Source organism: Equus quagga, chromosome 4, assembly GCF_021613505.1.
Source record: "Equus quagga isolate Etosha38 chromosome 4, UCLA_HA_Equagga_1.0, whole genome shotgun sequence".
Taxonomy (NCBI): domain Eukaryota; kingdom Metazoa; phylum Chordata; class Mammalia; order Perissodactyla; family Equidae; genus Equus; species Equus quagga.
Genome location: NC_060270.1, coordinates 35,487,812 through 35,502,524, shown reverse-complemented (window position 1 = coordinate 35,502,524; position 14,713 = coordinate 35,487,812). Strand labels below are relative to the sequence as shown.

The 14,713-nt window shown below is 41.6% G+C and overlaps 1 protein-coding gene across 1 annotated transcript; it reads right to left on the bottom strand.

Annotated features, from left to right (window-relative positions):
* Nucleotides 1-7,402: 7,402 nt before the first annotated feature.
* Nucleotides 7,403-14,680, bottom strand: CRYGS (crystallin gamma S). The gene is made up of 3 exons (XM_046659409.1): nucleotides 13,049-14,680; nucleotides 8,145-8,387; nucleotides 7,403-7,749 (listed from the first exon to the last, which is right to left on the bottom strand). The coding sequence occupies exons 1-3, from the start codon at nucleotides 13,067-13,069 to the stop codon at nucleotides 7,477-7,479; spliced, it is 537 nt and encodes a 178-aa protein (XP_046515365.1). The 5' UTR covers nucleotides 13,070-14,680; the 3' UTR covers nucleotides 7,403-7,476.
* Between the last annotated feature and the right edge of the window lie 33 nt (nucleotides 14,681-14,713).

Here is a 14,713-nt window from a genome sequence, read left to right as displayed (position 1 = left end):
TTTAAGGAGTCCCATAGTCCCATTTTAAAGTGAATATTTTCCCCCTAATTTACTTGTTTTGCAAATTTGAAATTTTTCACAGATTGGATTTGCTTATAGGGGAATATGCCTGAAGGATAAGATGTCAAGCCTCCATTTTGCTTGATAGATCTGCCATATGTGTCTTTTCATTATGGCAGGGCCCAACTGGAAACCAGAAAAACAGAAGGCAGAAGGGTTGAAGACAATACAAAACATGGAATAAACAAAACGCATTTCTCTTCATCTTTCTGATGCATACTCACAGGGACTCACACGTTCCTCCCAGACCAGCACTCCAGCTCCCGCTGGTATGTTACTAACCTTACATGAAGTCATAGGAGTCACTTACCCTGAAAGTATGCCTTATACCTGTGATAAAAACGTAAGAAATGGCTTTTTATTTATTTATTTTTATTTTTTTGAGGAAGATTAGCTCTGAGCTAATATCTGCCACCAATCCTCCTCTCTCTTTTTTTTCCTGAGGAAGACTGGCCCTGAGCTAACATCCATGCCAATCTTCCTCTATTTTATATGTGGGATGCCTCCCACAGCATGGCTTGACAAGAGGTACGTATGTCCACACCCGGGATCCAAACCGGGGAATCCCGGGCCACCAAAGTGGAGCATGTGAACTTAACCACTGTGCCACCAGGCCAGTAGCAGAAATGGCTTTTTAAAAATTGTCATATCACGGGGAAGACTTTTGGCATGAACATATGTTACCCCAAAGACTGCTCTTGACTATGGGGGTTTAGGTAGTCTATAATCCCCCCTAAAGTTACATAGCCTTTCAGTGACTCAGTTTCTGCATATGTAAAATGAGAATAACAGTAACTATCTTCCTTGTCTCACACAACCATGGTGAGGGCTTTACAAACTCTGAAATAGCACATGCAGTGTGAGCTGCTGCTGAGCAGCATGAAAATATGACTCCCTCACAACCACAAGGACCCCTGGCCTTTAGAGGAGGCCCCAAAAGCTGGCTAGTGGTTGGGATACTTCTATTTCTACTTTATAACCAACCTGCAGGCAGGCCCTCCCCTCCTCCTGCTCACGGGAAAAGTGATTTGAACAGTCTAAAGATTTCTCTTTCTGTCCTGAGTACAGGGTCCTGGAGTACTAGTCTAGTCAGGTCATCGGGTTTACTGTGAACTCAGGCAAACCATCCAGTGTGTACTGAGAAAATGCGGAGGTCAGCACTACAGCCAGGCCCACCATTGTCTGGCCCCACGGTTCAGTGGACAGGCTAATGTGGCCTGTTCAGGGAGGTGGGGCACGAACAATGGGAACAAATCTCTGCTTGCTGTGCTCCCAAGGGGCAAAATGCTGGCAGGATTTCCCCCAGAGCTAATCAATTCCAGAACCACTCAACCAGGGTGCTGAGCCCCTCTGGCTGCTGACTCACAAAGGGCCACACTGGTGCTGGGGAAATGGGAAACCATTTCACCAAAGTGAAAGGAAATGAGATCGTTCAGCAGAGATAAGAGTAGACCAAGCGGGCAGCACCGGGCCTGGCAGAAATGAAGTGAGGGAGATGAACTTCCTCTTTCTGTGCAAGCAGCTCCTCCCCTCAGCTGCACAGAGTTCTCTGGCTCCCTGCAGCCCCTCCATCGCCTCCCCTCCATGACCCCACCTCCTCCCTCTGCCTGCTCACAAGACAGGATCTCATAAAGTCACTCACAAACACCTGAGTCCCTGATCCTTAAAGATCATTAAAGCGGGGAGGGGCTGGAGAGACCACTAGCTCACTGGTTCCTGACTTTTCACCACCACCAACTCCTCGCATGCCTGCTCCTGTGGGGCTTCTGTATTTTGGAGATTTTAGAATAGCTGCCTTCACTGAGCACCTACTCCTTTGGGTCATTCACTGGGCTAAGTGTTTCCTCTTATTGTCTTATCTAATGCCAACAAGACCATTGGGAAGTAGATATAATTATCTCTATTTCACATGTGAGAAGACTCAGACTAAGAGGGGTGTGTTTGCCTGAAATACTACAACTAGAAAGTAGGAGAGTTGGAATTGAGTCTAGGTCTGTGTGGCTTCAAGGCCTCACATGCTGCCAGCATTTAAGAAGAAATTGCTCACGCTCCTAGCAATTGCACTCTTAGGTAGGTACTTGAGAAAAATGAAAATATATGTCCACATAAAAACTTGTACATGAATGGTTATAGCAATATTATTTGTAATAGTCAAAATGTGGAAACAACTCACTGTCCATCAGCTGATGAATGGATAAGCAAACTGTGGAATATCCATACAATGGAATATTTATTTGGCCATAAAATGGAATGAAGCACTGATACATGTTACAACATGGATGAACCTTGAAAACATTTTACTAAGTGAAAGAAGCCAGACACAAAAGACAACATGTGATTTCATTCACATGAAATATCCAGAAAAAAAAAATATGTAAATACTTATATACATGTAAATACATATATTTTTAGTATAATACGTAAATTATTATATAATAAGTAAACATATACATACAGAAAGTAGATTAGTGATTTCTCAGGACTGGAGGGGATGGAGAGACAGGGTGGTGATCCCTAAAGGGTACAGGGTGTCTTTCTACAGCGATGAAAATGTTTTTGAGGTGATGAAATGATGGTTGCACATATCTGTGAATACACCAAAAACCATTTAGTTGTACACTTTAAACAGGTGTGAATTTTAAATGGGCAAATTGTATGGCATGTGGATTATATCTCAATAAAACTATTTAAAAACAAATAGCTCATGCTAAAACTGACCAAGGTATCGTGGTTCTGCCTTGTGAAGACTGAGAAGCAGAAGCTGCACATGCAGTGAAAAGAGCAGGAGCTTTGGAGCCAGTGACCTTGGACACCTTGTTTAGCTTCTCCGAGGCCTAATTTCTTGTCTGTACTCTGGGGTTGGTGACCCTGACTCACCACGCCGCTACGGCGTACAGGGAAGTCCCCAGCCCCCCAGTTCTAAATTTCCCCGACTTTAAAGTTTGAGGCTTGCGTGAAGAGGTAGAGGTGGGTGGTGTCTGAGGACAGAGAGGCTGCCGTTGCCTTGAAGTCACACCTACAAGGATCTTTCTCTCCTGTGTGTACCAGAAGCTGGTCAGCCAGAGGGAGGAAGGAGAGCTTGGCGATTCACTGCCCTCTGTCACCTGAGAGACCCCAAATAAGAGAGACCAGGTAGAAGGTGGAAAACAGGGGGATTTGTGTGAACTCAAGGGACAAACCTACTGCCCCTGGAACTGGTAGGAGCTGGAACCAGGAGGGAGGCATGTGGGAGAGCTAAGAGAAGGCCAGATTCCTATAAAAATGTGGCTCTTTGTCAAAGCAGTGGGATGGGTTGGATGATTCTGATGTTTTTCTTCCCAGATACGAGGCATCTGCCAAAAATGCAGAGATGCTTTTCTGAAAACAATTGGGGGATAGAAAGAGGCAGAAAAAAGCTGAACACGTGAAAAATCAAACAAAACAAAAAAATCAAACCAATTGGTAACAGAGGTACTCAAGTACTAGGAAATGGTACTAACATGTTAGCCATGGTGGTAAAGTACAGGTGATCTTCATTATTCATAGATTCTGTATTTGTGAATTCTCCCACTCACTAAAATTTGTTTGTAATCCCCAAATCACTACTGACAGTGCTTTCAATGTCATTCATGGACATGCGCAGAAAAGCAAAAAATTTGAGTCGTCCGATGCACATGTTCCCAGCTGAGGTTGAACAAATGCTCCGCCTTCTCATTTCAGCTCTCATACCATAAAATGTCTTTTTTGCGGTCTATTTAGTTCTATGTTTTTTGCATCCTTTTTCTTTTGGTTGGTGATTTCACTATATAGAACAACCCCAAATGTAGACCTGAAGGTGCTGACTAGTGTTCCTAAGCACAAGAAGCCTGCAGTGTGCCTTACAGAGAAAATACGTGTGTTAGACAAACCTCATCCAGGTAGGAGCTGGCCATGAGCTTGATGTCAATGAATCAACACTATATATTAAATAAGGTGTCTTTAGACAGAAACACACACTAAAAAGTTATGTATCAATCAGTAAACAAAAACGTTGTGACCAGAGGCTCACAGGAACCTAACCGTTTATTTCCTCTGGGAGTGATAGTTCAGTACTTGTTATTCAGTGTTCACAGACTGCATAGAATAAAACTACTGCAAATAATCAGAATCGACATATGTGCTACATATTTTTCATACTTTATCTCATTTTAATGCCTACAAAGTGTTCTCTTTGTTTTGCAGATAAGAAAATTGAGGTTATACGTATTCGATTATGTGACTTAGAGCTACCATGTGGAAGTGGCAGGATTTGAATCCATTTCTCTCTAATTCCCCAAAGGGGAAGGGAACTCTCTAACCCTTGAACTGGGGTGCTAGTTCTTGGGACTCGGGGGCCAGGCCCATATCAGGGCTGGTGGGAGGGCACAAGGAGAGTTGAGCTTAGTCAAGAACTAGATATATCTGAGAAAGGAGGGTGACAGAACTGAACACAATCCTCCAGATGTGGTCTGGTCAGACTATAGCTAAGACAGTGGGGAAAAGTTGATCCACAGTCAGCACCGAAGAGAGGCGCCAGGATGGTGGAGTCTGGGAGCCAACCACACCAAGAGAGGAACAATGGAAGGAATAGGAACTGCTCAGCCTAGAAATGAGAGCATGGAGGCAAACAGGAAGGATCTTTAAAGATCGAAAGGGCTATCTTGGGAATGAAGAACCAGGGGGAAAGCAGAATTAGGATTGCGGGTTGAAAGTTACAGGGAGCAGATTTTGACTCAATGTAAGGAATATTTCCTGATATTCAGAGCTCTCCAACAAGCCTATATTGGGGACTGGTGGTCCAAAGGCCAAATCCAGCTGCAGACACATTTTGTGGGCTCACAGTGTCTTCTTAAAAATTGTATTAGATGCCCTTCTGTAGGGCATGTCTCCAGTTTTCCTGCACCACTTCCTGTGCTTTTTGCCCCATGACACTCATGTGTAACTTGCCTTGGCCTTCAGGTATAGGGTTGATGGATTTAGTAAATAAAAATACAGGATGTACAGTTAAATTTGAATTTCAGACAAATGACAATACATGGGACATACTTATACTGTATTTATATTTGTCCCAATACTTGGGATTTGCTGATACTGTCTTGTATTTAATCTGGCAACCCTATCCTAGAAGCTTTAAATAGGAGCTCCTGATGTTGCATTTTGAGGAAGTGGGCTCTATATTTGGGAAATATTCGAAGACTTGTCTCATAGGAATGCTTGGGATGGAACAGGGCTAAAATGGTCTAAGTAAGCCCTTGCCCTAATTTCTTGAGAGTCCCCATTCCAGAGTGACAAAGCAATAAAAGGTAAAGAAAGTTAGTAACTCTGAATAACAAGCCAGGTGCTATTCTAGATGCGCTTGACAGATGGGATGCCAGCTTCTTGCTCTAACAGCAGAATGTTCTACCAGAACTGGGATTGATTGATAGATAAGGGCATGAAGTATTTTTGATCTCTAATATCAATTGCTAGTAAAATTCCTTTTAAGTGCAAGTTGATTGATGTGTCTATAGCTGGGGATAATGGTGGCAACCTTGTTCTGGATCAGGGCACGAACCAAGAGGCATATAACATCCCCAAACGATAATTCTGTTTGATCTGTCAAAGGCCATCTTCTACTTCTCTGAGACTGCCATTAGTCATTCTGACATTTGTTTTCCTCTCCTGCTGCCAGAACTGCTTTTCTGGGTGTTTTGAACAGATTGTGACCAACTCACCAAAGACTGGAACATGGAAACAGTTGATACGTGAGAAGAGACTGGCACTGACTCTCACTGTGACCATGTCCTCAGTTTCCTCGGTGGAAAAGGAAGGGCAGGATCTGTCAGGTCACTTTAAGAAATTGTGCCTCTAAAAATGAGCGTCAGTAGTCTGGACATCAGCTAGTCTTTCAGTGTCCTCCTTCTGGCTTTCAAAGAATTGGAATATTTCTGTTCAACGGGACTTGAGTGAGCATTTGGAGATAAGGAAAGTTAGCTTCCTGGCAGGGCGACAAGGTCCAGAGCTCTTTGCAGCTCAGCAAATGGTCTCCCTCGTGTCTCCCTCGCTTACTTTCATTCAAGTTTCTCAAAATCTCTCACTCAAGACAAACACAAAAAAAGGCAGAGGAAGTTAACAAAATGAATAAAAATATTTGGGGGAGAGTATGCACTAGACACTAGAGAGTAGAGCATACACAAAGGGAACATCCTTAGCAATTCTAATTTGTCCTTTTCAGGAAAGCTCCCGGGAGGTATGGGCTTTGCCACCTCTTTTAAAGATGGTGTATTCAGGGGCCGGCCCCGTGGCTCAGTGGTTAAGTTTGTGCACTCCGCTGTGGCGGCCCAGGGTTTCACTGGTTCGGATCCTGGGCGTGGACATGGCACTGCTAGTCAGGCCACAGTGAGGCGGCATCCCATATGCCACAACTAGAAGGACCTGAAACTAAGATATACAACTATGTACCGGGGGGATTCGGGGAGATAAAGCAAAAAAAAAAAAAAAGGTGTATTCAGTAGGGCCCCAGGTTCACTCAGATGCTCACTAAATGTTCCTGGTGAGGCTGCGTTTCCCTCATCATTCTCCTCTTCATCAAGATGAGAAAGATAAAACCTCAGGCGTTACCCAAAGTAAGTGAGCATCAAAACTCCATTTCAATTATTGTAAAGTACGGACAAATTCTTTTTACAGAAAAACTGAACTTAAGGGTTGAGAAGTAACTGACACAGGAGTCTGGATCTTCAACAAGGAGTAGGTGACTCCTGGCTCTACTATTACAGTCATAGCCCTGTTTTCCCTGGCTGTTCTTGATAGGTATTCTGTGTCCTCAATCAGACCTTCAGGGGGACCCTGTCTTTTCCACCTTTTTAATTTCTCAGGATCTCGTAATTACATTATGCACACACATCCTCAGCCAATGTGTGTTGAATGAATGAGTTGGAAATAAAGAGAAAAGAACAAGGGCTTTGGAAACATAAATAACCTGGGCAAAATCCTGCTTCCTCCATTCACCAGCTGGTGAACTTGGGCAAGTTTTTAATTTCTCTAAGCCTCAGTTTCCTTATTTGTAAAATACAGATAAACCACCTCTTTACATAGTTGTTGAAAAGAGAAAATGGAATAATGAAGGCATTCAATCATGGCAGCTATTTTTATTGTACTTGTTGAATTAATACAGAACTTAAGTAACAAGAACCACTACACAGCACTGTGATTTTCTAACCTTTTAATGCAGTCCCATTTCGTTTGGCACAAAGATACAGACTGGTAAACTGAAGGATGAGCTGCTTTGTGTAACTGCCCACTATGGTGGGCGCTCCTCTGCTGGTCCCTAAGCGTTTAAGGAGAGGCGTTACAGTCAACAGCAGAATGCATGCCAATTGTTTTATTTATGATGCCTATTTAGATGACAAGGCCAGCCAGCATTTGGCCCCATCCATGTCATTACTCCACAATGCGGCGGAAAGACTGGACAGCTGGGGAAGCTGCACCCCAATCGATGGGCTTCTGGTACTCCTTTTTGTCCAGGAGGTACTGCCTGCCACGGTAGTTGGGTAGCTCGTAGAAAATCCAGGCACCCTCCAGCACCTTGCAGGAGTGGACCTCTCGCATGTGAAATTGCTCCATGATGGAAGGGCAATCTTCAGAGGTTTCATACATCTGACCATTAAAATCCCCTTTCTCAAAGATCTGAATCTTATACTGGCCTCCACTAGACTGAAAAACACAGGAGGAAATGAACAGCAACCATTATGGAAATAACCAGCAGGTCAAGGACTCAGAGAACAGCATGGGTCAGAACCCACCATCTCGAGTGCTAGAGGATCTGAACTTCTGTCCTCACTCTGCACTGACTAAAACAGCTGACTTTCAATAAGAAAAACTTAATTTTTTAAAATACTCAAGAGGTAGAGGAGGTGCCATAGAAATGACTAGTATGTTCAGTCTGTGATGAACTGACCTTAGATTTTATTTAAGCCTTAGCAGCCAACAAAAGACAACCACCCCTTAAGGAGAGGGAGCGAGAGAGAGAGAGAGAGAGAGAGAGAGAGAGAGAGAGAGAGAGCGAGAGAGTGCAAGCACGTGCGAGCAAGCCTACCCTCCAGACTCACCAGGCGAACAGCCCTGCAGGAGCTGAGGCGGTCGTTGAGGCCCATCCAATGCTGGTGTTCAGGGTACTCACCCCGAGGTAAGATGTACATGTACCCAGCAAAGTTGGGCCTTTCATACACAGCCCAGGTGCCTCCTTCTACTCTAATGGAGTTGCAGCGACTCAGGTACACGTGGAAATCTGCACAGTCGCAATCAGAGTCATACTGGCGGCCTTGAAAATTTTTGTCTTCATAGAAAGTAATCTGAAGTACAGGGCAAATAAAGAGAAGAACGGAGGAGTTGGGTGGCTTTATTCATAGGAAAATAAAAATTAAGAACACATTTCCTACTTTATACACTCCTTTCTGCTCAATTTTGAGGAGGAAAGGTCTAGTTCTACCTAACTTCACAACATTTACCTTCTGGCAGACAAATGTGGTTGTCAACAATAGTACTTTCTGAAGGCTTAAAATAAAGCAAAACGAAAGAGTGCTCTAACATAAACCAGCAGTTTCAGACTCCAGTTCATTGCTTTCTCTTTTTGCTCCCACAGCTCACTGTACTTACCACATTACATCATAAATTATCCACTTATATAGCTGTCTCTCCCATCAGCCTCCTACTAGACTTCTTCCATGGGCAAGGGTCAAGCCTTATTTAAGCTATGGACCCATTCCCAGCACTTGACAAACCCTCAGTAAATGTTTGATGAAGACGAGTGAGTTCCAAATGCAAAAACTCGTTCTAGGTGATATGGAAGATATACAGAAAAAAAATAAAACATAGACCTTAGCTTAGACAGCTTATTTTAGATGGATATAGAACACACACATGAAAATATATCATATTATTTTCTGTATTATTATTTTGCTGCCAACAGAGCAGTTGCAAAGTAACAAAATGACAAGGCAAGAATGTCCTTTGTTTCAAACTCTTACCAAGTTTCTACCACAATCTTTGGGGTAAACCTCTGAGACCTCTGACAGCACTGGAAAATATGCAACCCCAAGAAACAGGAAATAATAAACCTGTGCCCTAGAGCTACAGCTCTACAATCAGGCAGCTCCATCACTTAGCGAAGCCATATCTCTGGGCTCCGGCTTCTCATTTGTCAAACAAAAGGACTAGACTAGATTGGAAGCCTTGGCTGCAAAATAAAACTTTTTTGTTTGAAACAAGAGATGGAATTCCCAAGAACTCCTAGGGCTTCATGAAGCAGTGTCTGAAAACCACTAGACCAAATGGACTACAGAGTTTGCCCTTTTTTGTTCTATAATTCCACAACTGAGGTCAACATTAGGCTATTAGTTAAACTGAAATCGCAGGTGTAATTGAGTCCAGCAGTTAATTCCCTGGCGTTATGCTGCCACCTCGTGGCTAACTTACTTTATCGGTTTAAAAGGACAAAACCATGTCAGCCATTTCAGACGAAAGGAGCAGGCTGAGTCGCGAGAGGATCTTTGAGGTGAGCATTGAAGGATAAGTGGAGGTTTTTCAGAGGCAAAGGAAAAAGAACAGCCTGTTCAAAGGAAAGGAGTGAAAGGACATGCCCTTAATAGGGACAAATAGTTCATTAAGCCTCGTGCATACTGAGTATGTGGTGAAGTATTAGGACATACAGCCAGACAAGTGACACAGAGCCATGCTAGAATCCCTCTGGTGATTGTGTTGGAAATGTAGTGTAGAGGTTTGTGCCTGTGCCTGGAAATGGATGGTTGCTATGGGCGAGGTGAGAGATGATGAGGGCCAACCAAAGGGCACTGCAATGTAATGACAATGAGGAAGCAGAAGAAATGTAAGATTCGGTGACTAATTAGATGTAGGGAATGAAGGAGAGGAAGAAACAAAGAATGGCTCGCAAACGGGCCTAAAACCTCGTTCTTTTCTACCCCAGGTGAGTCTTTCTAGATAATAACACTAATAGTTATTTCCTTCCACCTTAATTCCCTGCCCCCCGCCACCCTTCCCATTCCTCTCAACTCTTCCATTCTCTTGTCCCTAAAAGCTTCCTTACCCCTTCCCAATCCTAAATCATGTACTTCATCTGTTTCTTCCCTCCCCAAATTTCTCTCTTCCATCTCACTTTCCCATTTCAGCATAGCACAGATTTAGAGGTACATGGGATCCCAGTTTACAGATGAAGAAAACAAAACCACAGCACCACTGTGTTACTAGCTATAGTTACTAGCTCTGTGACTTTGGACAGGCCACTGAACGTCTCTAAAGCTCAGGCTGTTCATCTGTAAACTGGATAACGATATGCACTGCAGAAGCTTGTTCTGAGGGTCCAGTGGGACAATGCCGATAAAGCACTTAGTTTAAAGCTGGCTCATAATTGCCAATAATGCCAATATAGTTGTTACAGATAAAGAAGTTAAATGGCTTGCCTAAGGTCACTCACTAGTTACATGTTAGTTGCAAGTGAGTGGATTGCAGTGCAAAACTCCTAGTTAGTAATCTGTGGGTCATTTTATTTTACCTTATCTCCCTTTGCCGTCTTCCTCCCTGCACGGCTAGCTCTGGTCAGCACACACCATCTACTCTCTTAGAAGTGGAACAAGACTGACCCTGAGTCTGTGAGGCTTTTCTCAAAACCTGTGGGAAGACCTTCAGGAAAATCAAGGTAACTTCTCTAAGAACAGATAGATTCTAAACTCCTTCATTCAATTTACCTTTGGTTTTTGGTCAACTATTCACCAAAAAAGAGGCTTTGCAAGGGGTATGTTACAGGAAATTAAGTTAATATCATCTTCTTTATTGTTTCTCACTCACTGCCTCTGCACATGCACCTGACTGACATCAGTATCTGAGAAGTGGAAGGATCCACGATGTTCTATAAGGCCCCCTTGCTGTTCATCCTTCCAGCAGAGCAGCCGACCATCCCAAGGTTGAAACAAAGCACACGGAACCATTACTGAGCACCAGGACCAGGCTCTCCTTCCAGTGGGAGACCTTCCAAATCTCAGGGCCCAGAGAATGTTGCACCTCCACTCAATTTCCGTTTGTAGAAGGACCATGAAATTCATTCCGTGGTGAGCCCAGAGAAGGTCTGGACTCTTGGGCAAAAAATTTTGTAGAGAAGGCTAAGAAATGTGCAGGAGATTTTTCCTAGAAATTATTACAAAATTCCTCTCAAGTTTTTTGAAAAATAGCTTACTAATCCAACACAGCAGAAAGAACCATGTCTTGAGCATCCCAAAGGTAACAAAAACAAACTTAGTAAAACGTATTGCTTTTGCCAAGCTGATAACTCTTCTGATTAAATTGCTAGCAAAGGGAGAAGCAGTAAGAGAAACAGTAAGAGATAATTTACTATCTCCTTTAGCCTAGCAAGCAAAAGTTATTTAAGTGAACAGCCCAGCTACAAGAAACAAAAGAGAGCACACTATTACTACAGAAATCTGCGAAAGCTGGGGATGTTTTCATAGATGGTTCTGGAACAGTTTTCCCTCGAGCATATGGATATCCCTCTATGGACTTCAAATTCTTTTTAGTGGGATTTGCATGGCATATTTTCAAGAACCTCAGAGCACTAAAGACACTGTCTCATCTTTCTCTCTAAACTTTCTAGATGACAAGCATGATTATTAGTTCTATTTTCTAAATGGAAAAAAAATTAGGCACTAACCAGCTACGGAACAAGTTAACAGGTGCCTCCTGACATGACGCAATGGGAAGTACCTGACACTGCCTGTGTAACTTTCTTGCCAAAGACTATTGAGTCTACACAAGAGGAAAAAATCAGACAAATCCAGATTTTGGGACTTCCTAAGACACCTGATCCAGACTTTGAAAAATGTTCCATGTCTCAAACAACAATAGAAAGGTAGGAGGACTACTCTATATAAAAGAGACTAAAGGAAAAAAACGAGGCTAGAGAAACGACAGTGAAATACCATGCATGACCCTTTATTGGGTCCTAGATCAGGGGAAAAGCCAGTCATGTGGTACATTTTTGGCAGGAATTGGAAATTTAAATATAGTCTGAATATTAGGTATTATGTTTACGATAAATTTAGGGGACATGACAATGATACTACGTTTATATGGGGAATGCCCTTGTTTTTAGGAGATACATGTCTAAATACTTACAGCAAAAGTATTGTCTGATATTTATTTTCAAATGGTTTAGTAAAAAGAGAGAGACAGAGAGAGACCAAATAGGGCAAAATGACAACAGTCGAAGAACAGAAGTGAAGGATATACAAGTATTTGTTCAACATCTCTTGTTTATTAAGATTCAATGGGTTTGAAAAATTTCAAAGTTAAAAGTAAGGGGGGAGATCAGGCTTTGCCTTAGACACTCTGCTCAGTGGAAGAGCTAACAGAGAATGAAGGTAGCTGCCCTCTTCCCAAAGCCCGCCTGAGAGATCAAGTTCCAGTCCAACAATTGTGAATCAAGTATTTTAGAGGCAATTTTCCTAACTTAAGCACTTTATTTGGGGAAAGGGATACAGGTAACTGCTTGCCTACAGGGGATATGTGGCGTTTAATTCACGTGATTGGTCCATCCACCTTGGCCTTTTAGAATAGTAATGGTTGAGGCTAAATTTCACAAAACATATTGAATACTAAAAGTTTTCTACTCCACAGAGTCCTCTTATCAGCACGTACTATGTCTATGGAAATGCATAGAATATTAGTTGCTGGAAGGCAGAAATCATGATGATTTATACATTATATACCTGTATATTATTCAACATAACACCACCCATAAAGATAAACCCTTAATAAACTGGTAATTCAGTTAGAGTAGAAAATATAATAAGCATTTCTTAATCTTTTCTCCCAATTCCAGCCTTCTAACCACTATCATACTCACCTCTAGGCAAAGAAGCAAAAGCTTTTCTCCATGTTTCCTTCAGTGTATTATTAAGTGAAAAGAAGATGGGTAGGCCAAAAATCAGCATGACCGTTTTCTTACCTTGGTTCCAGTTTTAGACATTTTTGGAGCATAGATTGGTTTCCCCAGTACTGAAATCCAGGAACAGCCAGAGAGAGTTAGAGGCACAGAGACATTTATACTGGGCTGGTTTCAAATCAAACATTTGCTTAGTCATGAGAATAGGATCCAAAAATTGAGTCAGTCATTTAGAGGCTATTGATGGTTTCTAGAAAAACAAATGGGATTATGAAATAAAGCAAAGCTTCAGTACCCCCTTTAATGCTTACCAAGCCTTGCTGCATTATAGACTTTGCTGAGTCAAGACAACAAAACCCAGACAAAGTTTTCAAGATTAAAAAAGTCCCTCTGATCTGGGCAATTTGGTTTTCTAGCAAGCAGCCACCTTGAAATCCCCCACGTCCTTTTTTTCTTCAACAAAGCTCGCAGGAGATGAGTCAAAAGACCACCCACTAATTCTCAACAAAAGTGACACGTTCTAAGGCAACAAAACTTATGTGACAACTAAAGGCAATGCATGACCTTGTGTTTGGGAAAAAAGTCATTATAAAGGACATTTTTGGGGTGATTAGCAAAAATTTTAATAAGGACTGTGTATTAGATAATAGTATGTACTATTGTTAAACTTCCTGAATTTAATCATTTGCATTATGGCTACATAAGAGAATGTCTGTTTTTAGGAAATACATGCTAATGTATGTAGGACTAAGGTCCAAGATGTCTGTAACCTACTCTCTTAAACTGTTGAGCAAAAATAAAATAATAATACTATATAGAGAGTGGTAAAGTGAATGTAGCAAAATGTTAACAATTGATGAATCTAGACAAAAGGTATGTGGGAATTCAGATTCCTGCAATTGTTCTTTAAGTTTGAAATGTTTTCAAAACACACACACACACACACACACACATAAATTCTAATCCACAAGAAAGGGTGCTACAGTATGTAGACTGAAAGACAGAAAGCTACTGCAGAATCCTGAATTTGCAAAGATTTAGCTAAGCCTGACTTGCCACCTGCTAGGTGGCATTTCTCTGCCATGATATCATATTGGGACCTGTTTAGAGAACATTTTCTGGCACTTAATACAACTCTGACTTTAGGAATGAGATTATGTCTTACGGAAACTCAAAGAAACAACAAAGTGACTCTTCTCCATTTTAATTTTCCTAGTCCAGTATATTCTTCTCAAAAGTCTGACTTCCTTTTCTTCCCACTAACAAAGCTATCCAACAAATACTTTTATAAATGGGATGCCCCTGAGATATATTATGGTCAATTCATAAAATGGCAAATGTGCCTGGACATGAAGATTATTGATAAATAAAGTATTAAGTTATATGCTTAGTTTTATGAATTTTATAAACATTAAAGAAAATTTCTATTACCACTAATTTCATTAACCAAGAGCAATTTCCAAAACATACTTCTGCTACTCCAGTGTTTATCTGGTAATGCTTTGCTTGCTTGAATTTCATCTTAATATAAAAACTATGAAAACCTCAATTAGAATTAACACATACTCTGAGGGTTAATTTTCACTTTAGAAATAAAAATCAAGCTCTTTTTTGATATAATTACTAACTAAATGGCCAGTGAGCATATGAAACAATGTTTATCAGCAATCAGCTTCATTTTATTAAGTTGATCATCGTTTTCCTTTATCTTAAAGCACACAGCTTTCC